The 24,056-nt window shown below is 47.3% G+C and overlaps 2 protein-coding genes across 6 annotated transcripts; one reads left to right on the top strand and one right to left on the bottom strand.

Annotated features, from left to right (window-relative positions):
• Window positions 1–1,555: 1,555 nt before the first annotated feature.
• On the top strand, window positions 1,556–24,007 carry LOC118379024 (retinitis pigmentosa 1-like 1 protein). 5 transcript variants are annotated; one of them, XM_052485784.1, is made up of 11 exons: window positions 1,556–1,691; window positions 1,786–1,865; window positions 14,322–14,577; window positions 14,911–15,083; window positions 15,597–15,825; window positions 16,368–16,498; window positions 16,602–16,711; window positions 17,209–17,540; window positions 17,667–20,158; window positions 20,309–23,354; window positions 23,640–24,007. In XM_052485784.1, the coding sequence occupies exons 3-11, from the start codon at window positions 14,341–14,343 to the stop codon at window positions 23,958–23,960; spliced, it is 7,071 nt and encodes a 2,356-aa protein (XP_052341744.1). In that variant the 5' UTR covers window positions 1,556–1,691; window positions 1,786–1,865; window positions 14,322–14,340; the 3' UTR covers window positions 23,961–24,007. The 5 variants fall into 5 exon arrangements, with proteins under 5 accessions (XP_052341744.1, XP_052341746.1, XP_052341748.1 ...); XM_052485786.1 differs by having other exon boundaries at window positions 1,566–1,865; window positions 17,667–19,913; window positions 20,064–20,158; XM_052485788.1 differs by having other exon boundaries at window positions 1,566–1,865; window positions 17,667–19,858.
• LOC127913435 (uncharacterized) lies at window positions 10,492–12,442 on the bottom strand. Its single transcript, XM_052485380.1, has 4 exons — window positions 12,395–12,442; window positions 11,413–11,607; window positions 10,828–11,373; window positions 10,492–10,788 (listed from the first exon to the last, which is right to left on the bottom strand). The coding sequence occupies exons 1-4, from the start codon at window positions 12,440–12,442 to the stop codon at window positions 10,492–10,494; spliced, it is 1,086 nt and encodes a 361-aa protein (XP_052341340.1).
• Window positions 24,008–24,056: the final 49 nt, after the last annotated feature.

The raw sequence follows: 24,056 nt of genomic DNA, 5'->3' as shown, positions 1-24,056 counted from the left end.
ATCGAGCTAACCCTAACTCAAATCGAGCTAACCCTAACTCAAATCGAGCTAACCCTAACTCAAATCGAGCTAACCCTAACTCAAATCGAGCTAACCCTATCTCAAATAGAGCTAACCCTAACTCAAATAGAGGGTAACCCTAACTCAAATAGAGGGTAACCCTAACTCAAATAGAGGGTAACCCTAACTCAAATAGAGGGTAACCCTAACTCAAATAGAGGGTAACCCTAACTCAAATAGAGGGTAACCCTAACTCAAATAGAGGGTAACCCTAACTCAAATAGAGGGTAACCCTAACTCAAATAGAGGGTAACCCTAACTCAAATAGAGGGTAACCCTAACTCAAATAGAGGGTAACCCTAACTCAAATAGAGATAACCCTAACTCAAATAGAGGGTAACCTTAACTCAAATAGAGGGTAACACTAATTCAAACAGAAGGTAACCCTAACTCAAACAGAGGGTAACCCTAACTCAAACAAAGCGAACCCTCACTGAAATAGAGCTAAGCCTAACCCTAACTCAAATAGAGCTAACCCTAACTTAAATAGAGCTAACCCTAACTCAAATAGAGGGTAACCCTAACTCAAATAGAGCTAACCCTAACTCAAATAGAGGGTAGCCCTAACTCAAATAGAGCTAAGCCTAACCCTAACTCAAATAGAGGCTGACCCTAACTCAAATAGAACCCTAACCCTAACCCTATCCTATCCTAACCCTATCCCTAACCTAACCCTATCCCTTACCCTAGCCTATCCCTAATCCTAACCCTAACCCTATCCCTACCCTAACCCTAACACTATCCCGACCCTAACCCTATCCCTAATCCTAACCCTATCCCTATCCCTAACCCTATCCCGACCCTAACCCTATCCTATCCGAACCCTATCCCTATCCCTAATCCTATCCCTATCCCTATCCCGATCCTATCCCCAATCCTATCCCTATCCCTAGCCTATCCCGAACCCTATCCTAACCCTAGCCTATCCCTATCCCTAATCCTATCCCTAACCCTATCCTATCCCTATCCCTAATCCCAACCCTAACCCTATCCCTAGCCTATCCCTAATCCTAACCCTATCCTATCCCTATCCTAACCCTATCCCGAACCCTATCCTAACCCTAGCCTATCCCTATCCCTAATCCTACCCCTAACCCTATCCTATCCCTATCCTATCCCTATCCTATCCCTATCCCTAGCCTATCCCTAATCCTAACCCTATCCTAACCCTATCCCGAACCCTATCCTAACCCTAGCCTATCCCGAACCCTATCCAAACCCTATCCCTATCCTAACCCTATCCTATCCCTATCCTAACCCTATCCCGAACCCTATCCCTATCCTAACCCTATCCTATCCCTATCCTAACCCTATCCCGAACCCTATCCAAACCCTATCCCTATCCTAACCCTATCCCTAACACCATCACTCTGCCAGATCTCAGCTGATTAAGGAGGCTTTGCTTTCTATCCTCCTCCTCCTCCTCCTCCTCCTCCCCTCCAGGTCTGATTAGCTAGCGGCCATCTTACAGGAGTGGGTTTGGAACCTGTTGCAGGCGCTAACCACAGTGTCAGTGTGTGTGGACTAACGGCTGACGGTAGACACGGCTAGCTCAAACACTCTCACACACGGACACTGGTACAGGTAGACACGGCTAGCTCAAACACTCTCACACACGGACACTGGTACAGGTAGACACGGCTAGCTCAAACACTCTCACACACGGACACTGGTACAGGTAGACACGGCTAGCTCAAACACTCTCACACACGGACACTGGTGCAGTATGGGAGCCAGATGCAGAGCAGTTTGAAGGAATTCACCTCGGACTGCTTCTATCTGATTGGATCATGTTTCCTGACTATGTGAGTAGAATGTCTCGAAGTTAGCGGCTCTAGTGTGTAAAGGTGTGTGTGTGTGTGTGGTGGTTAGTGTTAGAGTAGACCTATGTGTGTGTGTGTGTGTATGTGTGTGTGATGGAAGATGACTGTACTGTAGATAGCTGATTGTAGTCTCAGATTGACTTGTTGGGTCCATCTATTCTGCTGACTTTGACAGTGGAATGTGAAGGTAGTGTTTTGTTGTAGTGAGACCTGTTTAGGTTTTTAGTTATATAACCACTGAAAATATCTATAGATGGTCATCTCTGATGGGTTTAACTCAGCGGTTTCAGAGACAATAACAGGTGCGTTTGCATGTCTATCTGTGTAGGATTGTGTAACTCCAGGTAAAGGTGGGATTAAGTAACCTATTAAAGGCTGAGCAGAGGAAATGAGAAGATTCCCCTGTTGGTATTAATACCCAGGCCGTGTTTAGGCCAACTAGTCTCTACAAAGTGTACACCTTATTGTTCCATTCTGGGACAGCTCCATTATGTTCCTGTCAGGCCACTGAATATGGAGCAGAAGATGTCTGTTGTCATAAAGTCACAGTTCCTGTCCGCATGCCTCTGTCTACGCAACTATAATGTGGAGTCTGTGATGGTAGAGAGAGACAGAGAGAGAGACAGTGTGTGCAATTTAACAAACCAGCTCTATGCACAAGGACTATTTTTTTTTCACACTGAGAATTAAAACACATTTACTGGAAGAACTGTGCAGATGCAAAGTTTGGTAACAGAATTTTGGTCGAATCTCCCTCGGAGAGATCTCCATTCAGAAAGTATTCAGACCCCTTCACTTTTTCTACGTTTTAATACGTTACAGCCTTATTCTAAAAGGATTTTCAATTACATGTTTTCCTCATATATCTACACACAATACCCCACAATGGCATCACAATACCCCACAATGGCATCACAATACCCCATAATGACATCACAATACCCCATAATGACATCACAATACCCCACAATGACATCACAATACCCCACAATGACATCACAATACCCCACAATGGCATCACAATACCCCACAATGGCATCACAATACCCCACAATGGCATCACAATACCCCACAATGACATCACAATACCCCACAATGGCATCACAATACCCCACAATGGCATCACAATACCCCACAATGACATCACAATACCCCACAATGGCATCACAATACCCCACAATGGCATCACAATACCCCACAATGGCATCACAATACCCCACAATGGCATCACAATACCCCACAATGGCATCACAATACCCCATAATGACATCACAATACCCCACAATGGCATCACAATACCCCATAATGACATCACAATACCCCACAATGACATCACAATACCCCATAATGACATCACAATACCCCATAATGACATCACAATACCCCATAATGACATCACAATACCCCACAATGGCATCACAATACCCCATAATGGCATCACAATACCCCATAATGACATCACAATACCCCACAATGGCATCACAATACCCCATAATGACATCACAATACCCCACAATGGCATCACAATACCCCATAATGACATCACAATACCCCATAATGACATCACAATACCCCACAATGGCATCACAATACCTCATAACGACACAGCGAAAAAAGTTGTAATTTTTGCAAATGTATTACAAATAACAAATAGAAATACCTTATTTACATAAGTATTCAGACCCTTTGCTATGGTGCTTGAAATTGAGCTCAGGTGCATCCTGTTTCCATTGATCATCCTTGTAGAAAAGTCTCAAATTGATTGGAGTCCACCTGTGGTAAATTCAATTAATTGGACATGATTTGGGAAGGCACACACCTGTCTATATAAGGTCTCACAGTTGATGGTGCATGTCAGAGCAAAAACCAAGTCATGAGGTCGAAGGAATTGTCTGTGGAGCTCCGAGACAGGATTGTGTCGAGGCCAAAACATTTCTGCAGCATTGAAGTTCCCCAAGAACACAGTGGCCTCCATCATTCTTAAATGGAAGAAGTTTGCAACCACCAAGACTCTTCCTGGAGCTAGCCGCCTGGCGAAACTGAACAATCGGGGGAGAAGGGCCTTGGTCAGGGATGTGACCAAGAGCCCGATGGTCACTCTGACAGAGCTCGACGGTTCCTCTGCAGCGCTCCACCAATCAGGTCTTCGTGGTAGAGTGGGAGAACCTTCCAGAAGGACAACCATCTCTGCAGCACTCCACCAATCAGGCCTTCGTGTTAGAGTGGCCAGACGGAAGCCACTCCTCAGTAAAAGGCACATGACAGCCCGCTTGGAGTTTGCCAAAAGGCCTCTCAGACCATGAGAAACAAGATTCTCTGGTCGGATGAAACCAAGATTGAACTCTTTGGCCTGAATGCTAAGCGTCACGTCTGGAGGAAACTTGGCACCATCCCTATGGTGAAGCATGGTGGTGGCAGCATCAGGCTGTAGGGATGTTTTTCAGCTGCAGGGACTGGGAGACTAGTCAGGATCTAGGGAAAGATGAACGGAGCAAAGAGATCCTTGATTTTACTGAGTAAAAGGTCTGAATACTTATGTAAATGTGATTTAAACCTGTTTTTTGCTTTGTCATTATCGGGTATTGTGTGTAGATTGATGAGGGAAAAAACAATTGAATCAATTTCAGAATAAGGCTGTAATGGAACAAAATGTGGAAAAAGTCAAGGGGGTCTGAATACTTTCTGAATGCCCTGTATGTACTCCGAATTAAGATTAAACTTTGTCTGCAGAAATAATGGGGAGTCAGCTATGACACATTGACTTTGGATTTTTTTTTTTTTTTGGTTATTGAACTACAGTAAGTGAAGTGGATTTACACCCGGTGAAGGATTTTCATCACGAGTCCCTGATCTGTACTACACAGACATCCATAATAACGGATATGAAAGTAATCTCTTCCAAATAGGAATAAGATGAGAAAAAAATAAGAAACCCGCACACTGCTCTTACTAGTATCACTGCTCTTACTAGTATCACTGCTCTTACTAGTATCACTGCTCTTGATAGTATCACTGCTCTTACTAGTATCACTGCTCTTACTAGTATCACTGCTCTTACTAGTATCACTGCTCTTACTAGTATCACTGCTCTTGATAGTATCACTGCTCTTACTAGTATCACTGCTCTTGATAGTATCACTGCTCTTACTAGTATCACTGCTCTTACTAGTATCACTGCTCTTACTAGTATCACTGCTCTTACTAGTATCACTGCTCTTACTAGTATCACTGCTCTTGATAGTATCACTGCTCTTACTAGTATCACTGCTCTTGATAGTATCACTGCTCTTACTAGTATCACTGCTCTTACTAGTATCACTGCTCTTACTAGTATCACTGCTCTTGATAGTATCACTGCTCTTACTAGTATCACTGCTCTTACTAGTATCACTGCTCTTACTAGTATCACTGCTCTTACTAGTATCACTGCTCTTGATAGTATCACTGCTCTTACTAGTATCACTGCTCTTGATAGTATCACTGCTCTTACTAGTATCACTGCTCTTACTAGTATCACTGCTCTTACTAGTATCACTGCTCTTACTAGTATCACTGCTCTTGATAGTATCACTGCTCTTACTAGTATCACTGCTCTTACTAGTATCACTGCTCTTACTAGTATCACTGCTCTTACTAGTATCACTGCTCTTGATAGTATCACTGCTCTTACTAGTATCACTGCTCTTACTAGTATCACTGCTCTTACTAGTATCACTGCTCTTACTAGTATCACTGCTCTTGATAGTATCACTGATCTTACTAGTATCACTGCTCTTGATAGTATCACTGCTCTTACTAGTATCACTGCTCTTACTAGTATCACTGCTCTTACTAGTATCACTGCTCTTGATAGTATCACTGCTCTTACTAGTATCACTGCTCTTACTAGTATCACTGCTCTTACTAGTATCACTGCTCTTGATAGTATCACTGCTCTTGATAGTATCACTGCTCTTGATAGTATCACTGCTCTTACTAGTATCACTGCTCTTACTAGTATCACTGCTCTTTATTTATTAAGCTTTACGTATCGGCCTCAAACCAAGAGCGGTGATACTACCAAGAGCAGTGACACTACCAAGAGCAGTGAAACTATCAAGAGCAGTGATACTATCAAGAGCAGTGACACTATCAAGAGTACAGTACAGTAGAGCACAGTACAGAACAGTGGAGTTCAGTACAGAACAGTATAGTACAGATCAGTAGAATAAAGTACAGTACAATACAGCACATTATCAGGTACCCAACTCTAGTTTGCTCATCTGTGTACTGTATTGAACTGTACAAACTCGTGAACCCAACTGTGCTTTGTGTCCACTAAGATTTCCCATTGTAGCCAATTAAATTGCAGAAATTCCGTTACTGATTTTTTTTTCTGAAATTTTTATTTTATTTTACCTTTATTTAACTAGGCAAGTCAGTTAAGAACAAATTCTTATTTTCAATGATGGCCTAGGAACAGTGGGTTAACTGCCTGTTCAGGGGCAGAACGACAGATTTGTACCTTGTCTGCTCGGGGATTCGAACTTGCAACCTTCCGGTTAGTAGTCCAATGCTCTAACCACTAGGCTACGCTGCCGCCCCAAATGTAATAATTAATTTAAAAAGTTATATCTGTAAAACCCTATAGCTAATTGATAGCTCTTGCACATTTTGGGAAATATTCAGAGGTGGAAGCTTTCTGTGGGAATTAACGGGAATATATGGGAATTAACAGGAATATATGAGAATTAACGGGAATATATGGGAATTAATGGGAATATATGGGAATATATGGGAATTAACGGGAATATATGGGAATTAACGGAAATATATGGGAATTAACGGGAATATATGGGAATTAATGGGAATATATGGGAATTTATGGGAATTAACGGGAATATATGGGAATTAACGGAAATATATGGGAATTAACGGGAATATATGGGAATTAATGGGAATATATGGGAATTAATGGGAATATATGGGAATTAATATTAATACCATTTAAATGTAGATGTTTTTTGCATTGGATATATTTACCATATTAAATGGAGACAGAAACATAAACCTTTTACCTTATCATAAGTAGACATAATTGAAAACGATTAAATCCGTCCAACATATATATATTCTTAAACAATTTAGTTACGAATTAAACTTTAATTAAATGAGTTGACTCTTCACATGGGATGATTTCACTGAACAACAAAAGAAAGGCAATATTGAATGATCCCCAATGATCCATCGCATCTCCCAAAAAAATCTGTAAAATGATAGTCTAGAAACTAACGCTTTGGTTGTCTTCCTCTCAGGCTTCCATTTCTTCTCCCTGGACCTCCTCAATGTCCACCTCTTGAACATCAGACTCTGAGGCCTCATCTTCACTGTCACCTTCCAACCTTGTTAAGGAGAGCTCGTTGTCAGGCTCAAAAAGACATCAAATTTGCCTGGATGGCCACCAATGTTTCAACCCCTGTATTGGTCAGCCTGTTGCTTGCTTTGGTGTGTGTGTGTGTTCACAAACAAGGACCAGTTGCGCTCTGAGGCGGCATATGTTGGTGGGATTTGGAGGATGATTGAGGCAACAGGGGAAAGAGCCTCAGATCCACAAAGTCCCTTCCACCAGGTGGCTGATGAGATATGTTGGCACGACTGCCATATTGCATCTCCATCCTAAAGCCTTGCTTGGAAGTGTACTGCCAAGAACCTTGCCCTCATCGAGGCCAAGGTGGTGAGACACGGTAGTGAGGACACCATAGGCCTTGTTAATCTCTGCACCAGACAGGATGCTCTTGCCAGCATACTTGGGGTCCAACATGTGCGCTGCGGTGTGTATGGGCTTCAGGCAGAAGTCTTGCTTTTTGATGTATTTCAGAACTGCAGTTTCCTCTGCCTGGAGCAACAGTGAATTGGGCAGGGCAGTATGGATTTATTCTCTTACATCTGCAAGTAGAGTCTGAACTTCAGACAGGACGGCATTGTCTTCCTCAATCTGTGAAATGGCTACTGCTATTGGTTTCAGGCTGCTTACCACTCTCTGCCAAAATACATCATCCAGGAGGATCCTTTTGATGGGGCTGTCCATATCGGCAGACTGTGACATGGCCATTTCTTGGAGAGACTCCTTCCCCTCCAGGAGACTGTCAAACATCATGACAACACCACCCCAATGGGTGTTGCTGGGCAGCTTCAATGTGAATGTGGTGCTCTTATTCTTCTCACTTTGCTTGGTGAAGTAGATTGCTGCTATAACTTGATGACCCTTCACTTACCTAATCATGTCCTTGGCTCTTTTATTGGGCATCCATTGTTTTCAGTGCCATGATGTCCTTGAGGAGCAGATTCAATCCATGAGCAGCACAGCCAATGGGTGTTATGTGAGGGTAGGACTCCTCCACTTTAGACCAAGCAGCCTTCATGTTTGCAGCATTGTCTGTCACCAGTGTGAATACCTTCTGTGGTCCAAGGTCATTGATGACTGCCTTCAGCTCATCTGCAATGTAGAGACCCGGTGTGTCTGTTGTCCCTTGTGTCTGTGCTCTTGTAGAATCCTGGTTGAGTGGTGGAGATGATGTAGTTAATTATTCCTTGTCCATGAACACTCGACCACCCATCAGAGATTATTTCAATACAGTCTGCTTTCTCTATGATTTGCTTGACCTTGACCTTGACCTCTGCATCCAGCAAATGAGTAGATAAAGCATGTCTGGTTGGAGGGGTGTATGCTGGGCGAAGAACATTCAGAAATCTCTTACAATAAACATTGCCTGTGAGCATCAGTGGTGAACAGTTACACAGCATGAGCAAGATATTCATCAGCATTTCTCACTACATTCCTCTATTGAGTCAAAAAAAACTTCTGATTCCAAGAGGACTATGAGCTGTTGCTACCGATAAGGTGTCAGATTCATCATTTTCACCTCGAATAGAAGTAGAGCGACTTTTGCTAGAGGTTGCTTGTTGTTGCATTCTTCACATATGATTTGGCACAGTATTTGCATATGTACACAGCTTTTCCTTCTAAATTAGCTCCAGTAACATGTCTCCACACATCAGATGGCATTGCATTTTCCTATAAAGATTAGAAAAACATTTGTAAAAAAATATATAATTCCCATGTACAGATAAATAGTTAAGCAGTTAGATTAAACAACTCCTTTGTAAGATAAATGTTTTAAAATGAAACATGTATGGAAACAGGTGAACTAACACTCCTCAGTCAGCAGGCTCAAGAAAGATAAAACCCAATTGGTAGCAAAAACTAACTAGCAAAAATTGTTAACAAGTTAGATTTAAACACACTTTGCTGTAGGCTACTATTTACTAGTTAACAAAAAAGTATGTATGTCATATAAAATATATTCACCCCACCCAGTATTGTAATCAAAACTTAGCAGAAAGCATGTCGTCCTGGGCTCAGACTGTGTAGTAATGTGGACTCAACAGCATCTCATTAGTGTGCAAGAGCTTGTGAATCAGCTGTACATGTGATGGAAGGAATGCACTGTGCATGCAGAGGGTTGCAATTCCATTGAATTGGGGGATAGTTTAACCAAAATATCCCACAGACCTAGAATTGACTTATGTTTATCTCACAAAAAAAAGGTTCACCGTTTTAAGCAAAAATAAAATAAAATGAGTTTAAGCAAAATTCCCCAAAATTCCAGAGCTTAACTTCCCATGGAACATTTCCAGAAGGCTTCCGACCCTTTTCAACCCTTTAAAGCTCTTAACTTTTTACTTGTTACTTTCATTATCATAACATTTGGAAAATTTCTTAAAGGTATGTGAGTCTTTGGTAACATAATTCCAAGGCTTACATTTACAGAAAGGCAGAAAAAATATATATCCAAAACTAAGTGTTGATATTAGTTGGCAGAGGCTCTTTACTTCAACATTTACAATATTCAACGTGTTTTAAGACAGTTTCTCGGAGATGTTTTCTAAGACCAGTTTTCCATCTGTTTCACCAAAAATCAAAGACTTAAACCCTATTACATTTTGTAGGATGATAAATGGTAAAACAATTCGATGTGCCTTAAATTCAGGTAGCCTCGTGGTTAGAACGTTGGACTAGTAACCGGAAGGTTGCATCCCTGAGCTGACAAGTTAAAAATCTGTTGTTCTGCCCCTGAACAAGGCAGTTAACCCACTGTACACCGGTAGGCCGGGGAACAGTCTTAAACTGACTTGCCAAGTTAAATAAAGGTCAAATAAATTTTAAAAATCCCCCCAAAATATAGACTCTTTATTTTCATTTATAACCCATTTTGACATGCTCTTATGAACTTCACATGTTGGTGCTCATGGGTCCTTTTACATGGACATTACCTTTTTAAAACAGCAGATTGTTTCACGTTAAGTGTAATTCAATAGAATGTTATTTTTTTCTCAATGTCTTACAGTTAACAGATGTATTGAATATGCAGCATATGTGAGATTCAAACCTACAACCCTGGTAGTGCCAGCATCATGCTTCAACACACTCAACCACCTGGTGGTACCAGCATCATGCTCCAACCCACTCAACCACCTGGTGGTACCAGCATCATGCTCCAACCCACTCAACCACCTGGTGGTGCCAGCATCATGCTCCAATGCACTCAACCACCTGGTGGTACCAGCATCATGCTCCAATGCACTCAACCACCTGGTGGTGCCAGCCCCGTGCTCCAACCCACTCAACCACCTGGTGGTGCCAGCCCCGTGCTCCAACCCACTCAACCACCTGGTGGTGCCAGCCCCGTGCTCCAACCCACTCAACCACCTGGTGGTGCCAGCCCCGTGCTCCAACCCACTCAACCACCTGGTGGTGCCAGCCCCGTGCTCCAACCCACTCAACCACCTGGTGGTGCCAGCCCCGTGCTCCAACCCACTCAACCACCTGGTGGTGCCAGCCCCGTGCTCCAACCCACTCAACCACCTGGTGGTGCCAGCCCCGTGCTCCAATCCACTCAACCACCTGGTGGTGCCAGCCCCGTGCTCCAACCCACTCAACCACCTGGTGGTGCCAGCCCCGTGCTCCAACCCACTCAACCACCTGGTGGTGCCAGCCCCGTGCTCCAACCCACTCAACCACCTGGTGGTGCCAGCCCCGTGCTCCAACCCACTCAACCACCTGGTGGTGCCAGCCCCGTGCTCCAACCCACTCAACCACCTGGTGGTGCCAGCCCCGTGCTCCAACCCACTCAACCACCTGGTGGTGCCAGCCCCGTGCTCCAACCCACTCAACCACCTGGTGGTGCCAGCCCCGTGCTCCAACCCACTCAACCACCTGGTGGTGCCAGCCCCGTGCTCCAACCCACTCAACCACCTGGTGGTGCCAGCCCCGTGCTCCAACCCACTCAACCACCTGGTGGTGCCAGCCCCGTGCTCCAACCCACTCAACCACCTGGTGGTGCCAGCCCCGTGCTCCAACCCACTCAACCACCTGGTGGTGCCAGCCCCGTGCTCCAACCCACTCAACCACCTGGTGGTGCCAGCCCCGTGCTCCAACCCACTCAACCACCTAGTGGTGCCAGCATCATGCTCCAACCCACTCAACCACCTGGTGGTGCCAGCCCCGTGCTCCAACCCACTCAACCACCTGGTGGTGCCAGCCCCGTGCTCCAACCCACTCAACCACCTGGTGGTGCCAGCCCCGTGCTCCAACCCACTCAACCACCTGGTGGTGCCAGCCCCGGGCTCCAACCCACTCAACCACCTGGTGGTACCAGCCCCGTGCTCCAACCCACTCAACCACCTGGTGGTGCCAGCCCCGTGCTCCAACCCACTCAACCACCTGGTGGTGCCAGCCCCGTGCTCCAACCCACTCAACCACCTGGTGGTACCAGCCCCGTGCTCCAACCCACTCAACCACCTAGTGGTGCCAGCCCCTTGCTCCAACCCACTCAACCACCTGGTGGTACCAGCCCCGTGCTCCAACCCACTCAACCACCTGGTGGTGCCAGCCCCATGCTCCAACACACTCAACCACCTGGTTCTACCAGACGGTCTGGCCAGCCTGTAGCTAGTTTAATCTCAATGCATTAGTCTCAATCAATGTTTGCAAATCGTCATGTACTTACCAGGGTTGGGGTCAATTCTAATTGAAGACAGTCAAATCAGGAAGTGATTTCAATCTAAAATGAAAAGAAACTGAAAAACATTTTCAATTCATAGCTTTTTTTGTTTATTGTGAATTGATTGAAAATAGATGACATTTTTCAATTATTGGTAATTACCATAGTTTCCTACAAACATCAACTATGGTAATTAACGTACTGCTCATTTTGGAATTATTTGGAAACATTATAATGTTATAGGCCTATTTGAATTATTTTGTAGCAAATATTGTGTTACAGAGTACATTTTGTGTGTGTGTGTGTGCGTGCATGTTTGACCTGTGTAAATAGGCTTTATGTAATGTGCTATGGGCAGGTAGGGCTGATCTCAGCATGTGCTGTTTACGGTCTGTCCCAAATAGGATTGTCCGATCAACAGACACACTTCTTTAAACATAGCCTGCTTGGGCTGTCCTACCTCTTTACCTTGTTACCTTCAGCCAGGATACACACCTGTTTCTGTGTTCCTTTCATGTTTTATAGGATTCTGTGTTCCTTCCATGTTTTATAGGATTCTGTGTTCCTTCCATGTTTTATAGGATTCTGTGTTCCTTTCATGTTTTATAGGAGTCTGTGTTCCTTCCATGTTTTATAGGATTCTGTGTTCCTTTCATGTTTTATAGGAGTCTGTGTTCCTTCCATGTTTTATAGGAGTCTGTGTTCCTTCCATGTTTTATCGGAGTCTGAGTTCCTTCCATGTTTTATAGGATTCTGTGTTCCTTCCATGTTTTATAGGATTCTGTGTTCCTTCCATGTTTTATAGGATTCTGTGTTCCTTCCATGTTTTATAGGAGTCTGTGTTCCTTTCATGTTTTATAGGAGTCTGTGTTCCTTTCATGTTTTATAGGAGTCTGTGTTCCTTCCATGTTTTATAGGATTCTGTGTTCCTTTCATGTTTTATAGGATTCTGTGTTCCTTTCATGTTTTATAGGATTCTGTGTTCCTTTCATGTTTTATAGGATTCTGTGTTCCTTCCATGTTTTATAGGATTCTGTGTTCCTTCCATGTTTTATAGGATTCTGTGTTCCTTTCATGTTTTATAGGATTCTGTGTTCCTTTCATGTTTTATAGGATTCTGTGTTCCTTCCATGTTTTATAGGATTCTGTGTTCCTTCCATGTTTTATAGGAGTCTGTGTTCCTTCCATGTTTTATAGGATTCTGTGTTCCTTCCATGTTTTATAGGAGTCTGTGTTCCTTTCATGTTTTATAGGAGTCTGTGTTCCTTTCATGTTTTATAGGAGTCTGTGTTCCTTTCATGTTTTATAGGAGTCTGTGTTCCTTCCATGTTTTATAGGAGTCTGTGTTCCTTCCATGTTTTATAGGAGTCTGTGTTCCACAGAGCTTAAATAGGGAGTTTGGTACCGTCGTGATGCATCAATAAGTTCTAAAGTGTTAAACTATTGGCCAGTCTCAGACTAATTAACAATCATCTGGTGGCAGAATATTTCATTTGTACAATTTTAAGATGTAAAAATGTCACACCAGGCAACGGATACATACGAAAAATTGCAGAGGATACACTCAAAAGTCAAGAGACTTGTTTCCATTGTGGTCCTCTATTGGTGGCCATGGGCTACGCCCAAACATTAAGTGATATGGGCAGTCTATACCATGAATACATTCAGTCATATCCATAGCCAGTCACAGTTATGTGTATAGGTTATCTACTCTGTGTCAGGTGCTCTGTGTCAGATGCTCTGTGTCAGGTGCTCTGTGTCAGATGCTCTGTGTCAGGTGCTCTGTGTCAGGTGCTCTGTGTCAGGTGCTCTGTGTCAGGTGCTCTGTGTCAGGTGATCTGTGTCAGGTGATCTGTGTCAGGTGATCTGTGTCAGGTGCTCTGTGTCAGGTGATCTGTGTCAGGTGATCTGTGTCAGGTGCTCTGTGTCAGGTGATCTGTGTCAGGTGCTCTGTGTCAGATGCTCTGTGTCAGGTGCTCTGTGTCAGGTGATCTGTGTCAGATGCTCTGTGTCAGGTGCTCTGTGTCAGGTGCTCTGTGTCAGGTGCTCTGTGTCAGGTGCTCTGTGTCAGGTGCTCTGTGTCAGGTGCTCTGTGTCAGGTGATCTGTGTCAGGTGCTCTGTGTCAGGTGCTCTGTGTCAGGTGCTCTGTGTCAGGTGCTCTGTGTCAGGTGCTCTGTGTCAGGTGCTCTGTGTCAGATGCTCTGTGTCAGGTGCTCTGTGTCAGGTGCTCTGTGTCAGGTGATCTGTGTCAGGTGCTCTGTGTCAGGTGCTCTGTGTCAGGTGCTCTGTGTCAGGTGCTCTGTGTCAGGTGCTCTGGACAGCTTATCTACATCCAGGATTTGGGTGGTTGCTGTTTTTCATTCCCAGGCCCGTGTGTGTGTGTGTTCTCTCTAGGTGTATGTGAGAGGGCAGCATGCAGTCGGCTCCAGCAGGTTTGTGGGACCCCCATGGGCCCCAGTCTGAAGATGGCTCCCCCCTCCCCCTGCTTCCACCCTCCGCCTCTCACCTCTCCCATGTGATCGCCGCGCCACCAGCTAAGCGAATCACCTTCTACAAGAGAGGCGACGATAAGTTTGCAGGTGTGAGGATGGCCGTCCACAAACGCAGCTTCAAATGCTTTGACGCACTACTGGACGACCTGTCGCAGAAGGTCAGAACACACACACAGTACACACACAGTACACACACAGTACACACACAGTACACACACAGTACACACACACACACACACACACACACACACACACACACACACACACACAGTACACACACACACACACAGTACACACACAGTACACAGTATACACACACACACACAGTACACACACACACACAGACACACACACACACACAGTACACACACACACACACACACACACACACACACACACACACTATACTACACACACACACACACACACACACACACACACACATTAAACCTCTGACGTGTTTCTGAACCTGAACGTGTATCTGTGTGTAGGTGCCCTTGCCTTTTGGGGTCCGCACTGTCACCACCCCCAGAGGAACCCACAGTATTAAACATCTAGAGCAGCTGGAGGACGGGGGGTGCTACCTCTGCTCTGACAGGCGGCAGGCTAAACCAATCAACATGGAGCTGGCTGGCAAACGCCCCGCCCTCTGGCACCACCCCAGGTGAGCGTTTGTACGAGTATCTGTGTGTATATAACGGTGTGAAAATGATGTATGTTGTTTATCATGTGGCAGCGACGTTCAGGGGACGTTTGAGATGATGATGACGAGGTGAGGAGGACGATTATCATTTTTTTTTAATGAGCATGGCCTTATTTCTATTACTGCATATTGGATGACTGTCGTTCATATTCCATTCACCCAGTTCAATGTAACATCAATAGGTTTAGGCTACTTACTACATGATGCTCTAATTGTCCCTGTACCCATCATGAGGTTGTTACAACCAAGCCTATGAATGGAAGTTTACAATGTAGGTGCACAGGGATTGGAGAGAGAACTGTTGAGTAATCAAGCTGACAGACGCCTTTATTACAAACGTTTTTAAAAATGTTTCACAATTTTCATTTTGATGAAATTCACTGAAGGAAGATGGTCGTCCCCTTCCTCCTCTGAGGAGCCTCCGCTGGTGTACGGTGTGTGCGTGTTCACGGTGTGTGTGTGTCCTTACTACAGCCGCCGAGTGCCACAGCGACCAGCTGAAGACCCTTGCCCTCCCACTGCTCCAAGCCACACCCCTACACGGCAGCGGCGCATCCTATTGGTCAGAAACAGCGACCCTGCGGTGAGGAGGAGTGTGATTCTGAGCCGCCGCTCGACCCGAAGCCTCCGAGTGTTTCTGGAAGACATCTCGGAACTGATGCAGTGTCACGTCAGGAAATTATACACACTGGAGGGACGCAAGGTACAGCTGGTAGTGTGGTGTGTTGGGGAGGGAGGGGGAAAGGAAGGTAAGGCTGGGGGGGGTGCTGTGTTGGGGAGGGAGGGGGAAAGGGAGGTAAGGCTGGGGGGTAAGGCTGGGGAGGGGGAAAGGGAGGTAAGGCTGGTGGGGGGGGTGTGCTGTGTTGGGGAGGGGGAAAGGGAGGTAAGGCTGGGGGGAGTGTGTGCTGTGTTGGGGAGGTGGGGGAGGTAAGGCTGGGGAGGGTGGAGTGTCTTTAGGGAGGGGGTTGGTGGGAGTGTGTGCTGTGTTGGGGAGGGGGTGGGAGGTAAGGCTGGGGAGGGTGGAGTGTCTTTGGGGAGGGGGTGTGCTGTGTTGGGGAGGGGGTGGGAGGTAAGGCTGGTGGGGGGTCTTGGGGAGGGGGGTGGGAGTGTGTGGTGTCTTGGGGAGGGGGGATGGGAGCAGTGTGGCGTGTTGGGGAGGCGTGTGTGTGTACTGTACAGAGCCTGACGTTCCCAGGTGTGTTAAAGTTTATACGCACTTACGTGTGTGTGTGTGTGCGAGTGTAGATTGACAGTGCACAGAGCCTGATGACGTGTCCAGGTGTGTTGGTGTGTGTGGGTCGAGAGCCCTTCAGACCTCTACTTCTGGAGTATGTAACCAAGAGCTCTGAGGAGAAACTTCCTGGACTGGGGACGCGGTTAGTTTATAGAAAAACTGCTATTCTATTTGAATATCTTCTTTTAATTTCTATTCTATTTTATTCAATTTTGATTGATTGATTTATTGCTTGATTGACCAAGGTCAACTGGAAACGGGGCCCGCTCCCCGGGTACTGGAGCCCGCTCACCTGGTAACGGAAAAGGGTCACGGTCTAGTGTCTGCAGCGAGGGACACGACAACAAGAAGAACGGTAGGTCATGATGTGTTTGTCTGTGAGTGGTAGTGAAGTGTTAATGTTGAATATCCAGAAATACTAATATTTCCTCTCTGTTTTGTTTCCTTTCATTTTTTTTTCACACACACCTCTTTCTTTCTCTCTTTCTTTCTCTCTCTCTTTCTTTCTCTCTCTCTTTCTTTCTCTCTTTCTCTCTCTCTTTCTTTCTCTCTCTCTCTCTTTCTTTCTCTCTTTCTCTCTCTCTTTCTTTCTCTCTCTCTTTCTTTCTCTCTTTCTTTCTCTCTTTCTTTCTTTCTTTCTTTCTTTCTTTCTTTCTCTCTCTCTCTTTCTCTCTCTCTTTCTTTCCCTCTTTCTTTCTTTCTCTTTCTTTCTTTCTTTCTTTCCCTCTTTCTTTCTCTTTCTTTCTCTTTCTTTCTCTTTCTTTCTCTTTCTTTCTCTTTCTTTATCTTTCTTTCTCTCTCTTTCTTTCTCTCTTTCCCTCCCTCTCTCTTTCTTTCTTTCTTTCCTGGTAGTGAACTTTGGTCTGGAGACTAAGAAGAGCATCATCCATCCTCGCTTAGACTCTTCAAACCGCTCCACCCGTTTCTCTCTGTCCTCGGAGAAGTCCTGCGCTAACGGCCTCTGTCCCCACTCCCACAGCGGCAGGGAGGCGGTGCTTAACGATGACATCGAGAAGCGGGTACTGGTGAACAAAGACGGCAGCCTGTCTGTGGAGATGAGGGTGCGGTTCAATCTCCACAACGATGAGACGCTTCAGTGGTCCACGGAGATTAAGAAGTCTCCCTCTGACTCTCTGACCAATGACTGCTGTCCGCTCAGGGAAGCTCAGCCCTGCTACCTACAGGTTCACTTTGATATGCCTTTTTCACTTTCCTTGTTTTATATTACTTCAGTTTTTTATGTTTTTATTTGTTTCATTAAGGTGCTTTACAAATAAAATCTATTGGTATAATTTTGTTTTCGAAAGCAGGGCCAATCGGAAAGCTGCTCGGACCCTGACTACGCTTTTTGTGTTGCTGAAGCTGCCGACTACGCACCCAAGCCTCCACAGCGCTCCCTGAAGGAGCCACAGCCCCGCTGTGCCTGCTGCTACCAGAGACCCAACCCGGAATATGACCTCTGGGAAAACCCCGCCCACATCCAGACCTCTAAGCACTCCCATTCCAGGGTTAGACACACCCACTCTTCTAGCTCCTCCTCTTCCTGCCGCTCCAGCAGGGTGCTGAGGAGACGGTCGACCCACAAGGAGGGCTCGGAGCCCGGAAGGGTTGTCCAGGAGTGCTGCGTCAGGGAAGAGGTACAACGTCGGGTGGAGGTGGAGAGGGACGGAGGAATGGTGGAGGTGTGTACAGTCAGCCGTAGCTGCAGCCGCAGCGAACTCAATCTGAGTGCCCCAGACAACCAGGGGGAGGAGCGTCCTCCGTCTAGCTCCTCTCGCATACTCCAAGCGCTTCAGGAAGATGTGGATGCCCTCCCTCCCAGCGCCTCACGCTGCTGCCATAGCAACGACCCCCCACAACCGCTCCCTTTGACTTCGCGTCCTCCCAGCCACTCGTCCAATTACTCCAGGAGCAGGAACCACACCCCTGCCCCTGCCCCACAGCGAGAGGAGAGGGGAGAGGTGGAAGAGGAAAGGTGTGACATGGGTGAGGAGAGGGTTAGCAGAGCCTCCTCCCGGCGCTCTTGTCACTCCTGTTCCTGCCGTGGTGGAGAAGTCACCCCTCAGGCCAACCAGGAGAGGGTGGACAGCCAAGCCTCCCACAGATCTAGATCTTTCAATAGAATCACAACCCCTGTGGCTTCAGAGGAGGGAGATGATGAAGATGATGAGGAGGAGGAGGAGGAGAGGGCAGTCAGCGTAATGTCCACTCACACCGGTCTCTCCGGGGGATCGGGTGGGTCATTGGGGTCTATGGGGTCCATTGTGTGTTCTCACTGTGGCGGGTGTGACCATAGGTCCAGCCCTGCATCCTGCCCTTCACAGAGGTCACAGCGATCTAAATGTGAAGAGGAGAGGTCAGGGAGCGGACTCTCGGGTGGCTCAGATGAGTCCGGTTTTTCTCAGAGGACCAACAGGTCCAACTGTACCCACTACTATCAAGAGGGCCGAGCAGCCAGCAGAATGTCACACCTGTCTCTTCCCGAGGAGGGAGAGGATACAGGGAAGGAGGGAGAGGTGGAGGTTGGCGAGAAGAGAGAAGAGGGGGAGAAAGACGAGAGAGCAGCCAGTGTCCTCTCAGCTAAATCCTTCTCTTCAGTCAAAGGCAGGAACTCCAGAACCTCCCATAAGTCTAAGGCTTCAGAATCCCTTGCAGACATGGAGGAAGAGATGGAGGGAGAGATGGAGGGAGAGATGGAGGGAGAGATTAAGGAAGAGATGGAGGGAGAAGTGGAGGAAGAGATGGAGGAAGAGATGGAGGAAGAGATGGAGGGAGAGATGGAGGAAGAGATGGAGGAAGAGATGGAGGGAGAAGTGGAAGACAGAAGAGAGCAGAGACCATCAAGCGCCATGTCAGCTAAATGTAACCTCTCAGTAAAGTCCAACAGGTCCCATAAGTCCTACGGCAGCAAATCCGAACGGGCACCTTCCCCCAAATTACCAGAGGCAACAGCTACTGACGAGGTGGGAGAGGAGAGACCAGCAAGTCCCATGTCAACTAAATCAAACCTCTCAGCCAAGTCTAGCAGGACTCATAAGTCCACCCGTAGCAAAACAGATGGGTCCACAAAGGTTTCAGAGAGGGCAGCTTCTCCCAGATCAGAACCAGAAGCTGCTGAGGATACAGGAGCAGCAGAGACAGAGGACAGAGAAGCCAGTGTTATGTCAAATAAAACCTGTGTTTCAGCAAAGTCCAGCAGATGTCATAAGTCTAGGGCTGCTTCTGTCAGCTCTGACACACCCGATGTCCCTGACATTGAGACAACCGGTGAAGGTGAAGAGGCAGAAGAGGGCGAGAAAACAGAGGAGAGCGCCATGTCAGCTAAATCTAACCTCTCGGTAAAGTCCAGCAGGTCCCATAAGTCCACCTACAGCAAAGCAGAACAGGCCCCTTCCCCCTATTCAGAGGCGCCAGAAACCGAACCTGGTCTAGATGAGGAGGGAGAGGAGAGAGCAGCGAGTGCCAGGTCAACTAAAACCAGTGACTCAGTAAAGTCCAGCAGGTCCCATAAGTTCACCTACAGCAAAGCAGAACAGGCCCCTTCCCCCTATTCAGAGGTGCCAGAAACCGAACCTGGTCTAGATGAGGAGGGAGAGGAGAGAGCAGCGAGTGCCAGGTCAACTAAAACCAGTGACTCAGTAAAGTCCAGCAGGTCCCATAAGTTCACCTACAGCAAAGCAGAACAGGCCCCTTCCCCCTATTCAGAGGCGCCAGAAACCGAACCTGGTCTAGATGAGGAGGGAGAGGAGAGAGCAGCGAGTGCCAGGTCAACTAAAACCAGTGACTCAGTAAAGTCCAGCAGGTCCCATAAGTTCACCTACAGCAAAGCAGAACAGGCCCCTTCCCCCTATTCAGAGGCGCCAGAAACCGAACCTGGTCTAGATGAGGAGGGAGAGGAGAGAGCAGCGAGTGCCAGGTCAACTAAAACCAGTGACTCGGTAAAGTCCAGCAGGTCCCATAAGTCGAACCGTAAAGCTACCTCTCCAAAGCCAGCCGCTTGTGAAACGCCAGTCAATGATCCAGTGGAGAAACAGAGAGCATCAGCTGAAACCAGGGCTTCTGTCAGGTCTAGCAGGTCTCACAAGTCTACCTGTAGTAGGAGGGCTGAGACACCTGTCGCTAAAGACATCCCTGCTATTGAAACAACAGAAGGAGATGAGAATGGGTCTGCTTCCGCCGCAGGAGACGCAGAGGAGAGACCGGCGAGCGCTACGCCAGCTAAAATGAACGTTTCAGTTAAGTCTAGCAGATCTCACAAGTCTACCAAACCTTCAGAGAGGGTTGACTTTAAAGGGGCTAACATCCTGGCTATTGAAACAACGGGGAAGTCTAGCAGATCTCATAAGTCCACCTGCAGCAAAGCAGAACGGGCCTCTTCCCCCAACTCACCAGCTGAACTTGCCCCTTCTCCCAACTCACCAGAGGTACCAGCTTCTGCTGTAGATGAGGAGGGAGAGAGAGCAGCGAGCACTGTGTCTGCTAAAACCAGTGCTTCAGTCAAGTCCAGCAGATCCCACAAGTCTACCTGCAGTAGGAATGTCAGGGCTGAGACACCAGGGACTAAAAACATCCCTGTTATTACGACGACAGGGGGAGAGGAGACGGTTGATGATACAATTGTTGCTGGAGACACAGAAGAGAGACCGGCGAGCGTCATCTCAGCTAAAACCAGTGCTTCAGTCAAGTCCAACAGGTCTCATAAATCTACCTGCAGCAGGAGGGCTGAGAGTCAAAGATCTCAACCAGCCGATGTCCCTGTTATTGAAACAACAGGAGGAGACGAGAAAGAGAGAGCAGCCAGTGTCATTTCAGCTAAATCTAACGCTTCAGCAAAGACCCGCAGGTCTGACAGGTCCACCTGTAATGAAAGTGCTGAAGCGATCTCTCCAGCGGCTCAAGATATTCCCTCTATTGAGACGACAGGTGAAAAAGAGCAGGGGGACAAAGCGGACGAGAAATCTGAGGAGAGACCAGCTAGCGTCATGTCGGCTAAATCCACCACCTCTGACAAGTCCACCAGATCTCATAAGTCCAGCAGTAGTAAGAGGGCTAAAACGCCAGCTGATGTCCCTGTTGTTGAGACCACCGGAGAAGACGAGAAGGGAGAGGGGACAGAGAGACCAGCGAGTGCCATGTCGACTAAATCCAACGTTTCAGCAAAGTCCAGCAGGTCTCACAAGTCCACCTGTAATAGTGGAAGTGCTAGAGCGGTCTTTCCAGCACCTAAAACAGCAGACGTCCCAGCCATTGAAACAACAGAGGTTGACCGTGAGGGAGAGAAAACAGAGGAGAGACCAGCTAGCGCCATGTCGGCTAAATCTCACATCTCAGCTAAGTCCAGTACATCTAATAAGTCTAATGCAAGTAACAGAAGTATGTTTCCGCACCTGAAAAAAGAGAGAGGTGAGAGAGGCGTTAGACCCGTCACCAGCACTACAGGAGATGACCTTGAGACAGGCCGTGTGAAATCTGCCATGAGCACAAAACTCAAAAGTAAAGCAGATTCCTCCCCCACCAGACCCCTCTCCAGAACATCACAGACCAGCGCTAAACCTACCAATCAAACACCGCCTGCCACCACCGAGACAGCCAATGAGGAGTCTCGAAGTCAAGCCGCCAGCAAGGCTGCAGACATAGCTGATGACGTCAGAAATGATGTCACAGAGGAGAAAGCGCCCAGCGTACGCTCCAAGAGCCCTGCAAAAGCAGCTGGAGACTCCAGGCCTGTGTCTGCTTCCTCCGCCCGCTCCACCGGGTCAAAGGTGAAAGTTGAGAAGGCCAGCGATGCCCATGAGGAGGAGAGTCCAAATACAAGCGCCTCCGACTTCCTGCAAGTGAAAGGTCAAGGTCACAGAGTCAAAGCTCAGAGTGACACAGGCAGCGTTCGCTCTGTGAAGACGGTGATAGAAAGAAATTCCAGACCAAAGTCACCGCGAGCGATAGACCCTGTCCCCCAGTCCCCCAGTCCCAACATTCAATTGGAGACGGCCAGCATCAGTGACAGCCTCCTCTCTCAGTTCCTGTCAGCTGCTGACCTGCTCAAGGGGAACATTGCCGCCTTGCGCCCCTCCAGCCCTGTAGGGTCAACGGTTAGCCTCACTGAGAGCGGGAAGAGTGGACAGAGTCGGAGGAGCAGGAAACCCGAACAGGAAGAGGTAGAGTTAGAGGAGCTGGATCCCCTCTGTCTGCCTAACACCTTGCCCAACGACGTTGTCAGTGATTGGCTGAGAGGCATACCTGCAGACGGCGGTATGGATAGCCCTGAAGACGAGATGAACAAGGGAATTGAGGAGACAGAAGAAGGAGAGGAAGCCGTGGAGAAAGGAGGGGAAACAGAGGGACAGGGAGGAGAGGAGACTGAGGAGAAACAAGAACCGGTTGAGACCACAGTTCTGGAGCAGGAGAACACGGCTGAACCAGGACAAGAGGAAGAGGAAGGGGAACAGGAGAACACTGCTGAACCAGGACAACAGGAAGAGGAACAGGAACAGGAGAACACTGATGAACCAGGACAACAGGAAGAGGAGAACACTGCTGAACCAGGACAAGAGGAAGAGGAACAGGAGAACACGGCTGAACCAGGACAAGAGGAAGAGGAGAACACCGCTGAACCAGGACAACAGGAAGAGGAAGAGGAGAACACAGCTGAACCAGGACAACAGGAAGACGAAGAGGAAGTGAAGGAGGCTGCAGAGCACCCAGAGGAAGAGGAGAAGGTGAAAGTGGAAGAGGAAGAGAGGGGAGAGGAGGAGGGAGTAGCAGTGGAGCAAGAGAAGGAAGAAAAAGAAGAAGAGAGGGAGGAGGGAGGAGAAGAGGGGGGAGAGTGTGCTGCCTTCTGCCCTGACCCAGCCCCGCCCACCAATGACATCACTTCCTCTCGTCCTCGCCACCTGTTCCTCAGTAAAGAATCAGAGCTGCCTCGGAGCTGCCACTCATCTGTGGCAGTAATGAAGGTTCTACTGAGCCCTACACTGGGCCGATGCAGCTCCCTGCCTGAGGTATTTCCTGTTTCTAGACTTTTCTTTGCATACTTTTACTTTCCAGTGAGCACAAGATGTTGAAAAGTATTTTCATTGTATTTTCAACATCTTTTCATAGCAAAATAGGAATTTTCCAAATCTTTTTCTCATAGGGTTATATACTTTATAGCTTTACTTATTTACTTCATACTTTTAAACTATTATTAATTTCATATTTTTAATGTGTCATATTCATGGTTTGTATGATTTTCAGGGAGATAAAAAACAAAACAATTTATTCCTAATTCTATCCCTTTACTCCAGATAAGTCCTGTGTACGGACGCAGACTGAGCTCCTCTGCTAAAGGTCTGCTGGACTGTCTGGCCCAGCTGCAGCTCATCGACCCGCCCTCTCTCCAAGCTGCAGCTCCAAGCCCTGACAGGGACCAGCGATACCAAGAGGTCATGGATATACTAGAGTCACTGTGGCTGTCTAAGCCCAACCCCGGGAAGGGGAAAGAGGGAGAGGCAGAGGGGAAGGAGAGGTTGAAAGACTCTGGTGTGGACCTGAGCAGTGGCTCAGCTGGGTCGGGGGTTCTGGGAAAGGCAAACCAGATGAAACAGCGGGTGACATCACTCCCATAGCAGAGGGAGAGGAAGAGGGAGGGGAGGAAGAGGGAGGGGAGGAAGAGGCAGGAGAGACAGAGGGAGGGGTGGGGGAGGCAGGAGAGACAGAGGAAG

The sequence above is a fragment of the Oncorhynchus keta genome, chromosome 29, assembly GCF_023373465.1.
Source record: "Oncorhynchus keta strain PuntledgeMale-10-30-2019 chromosome 29, Oket_V2, whole genome shotgun sequence".
NCBI lineage: Eukaryota > Metazoa > Chordata > Actinopteri > Salmoniformes > Salmonidae > Oncorhynchus > Oncorhynchus keta.
The sequence above is the reverse complement of the archived record's forward strand: the minus strand, read 5'-3'. Positions and strand labels throughout refer to the sequence as shown.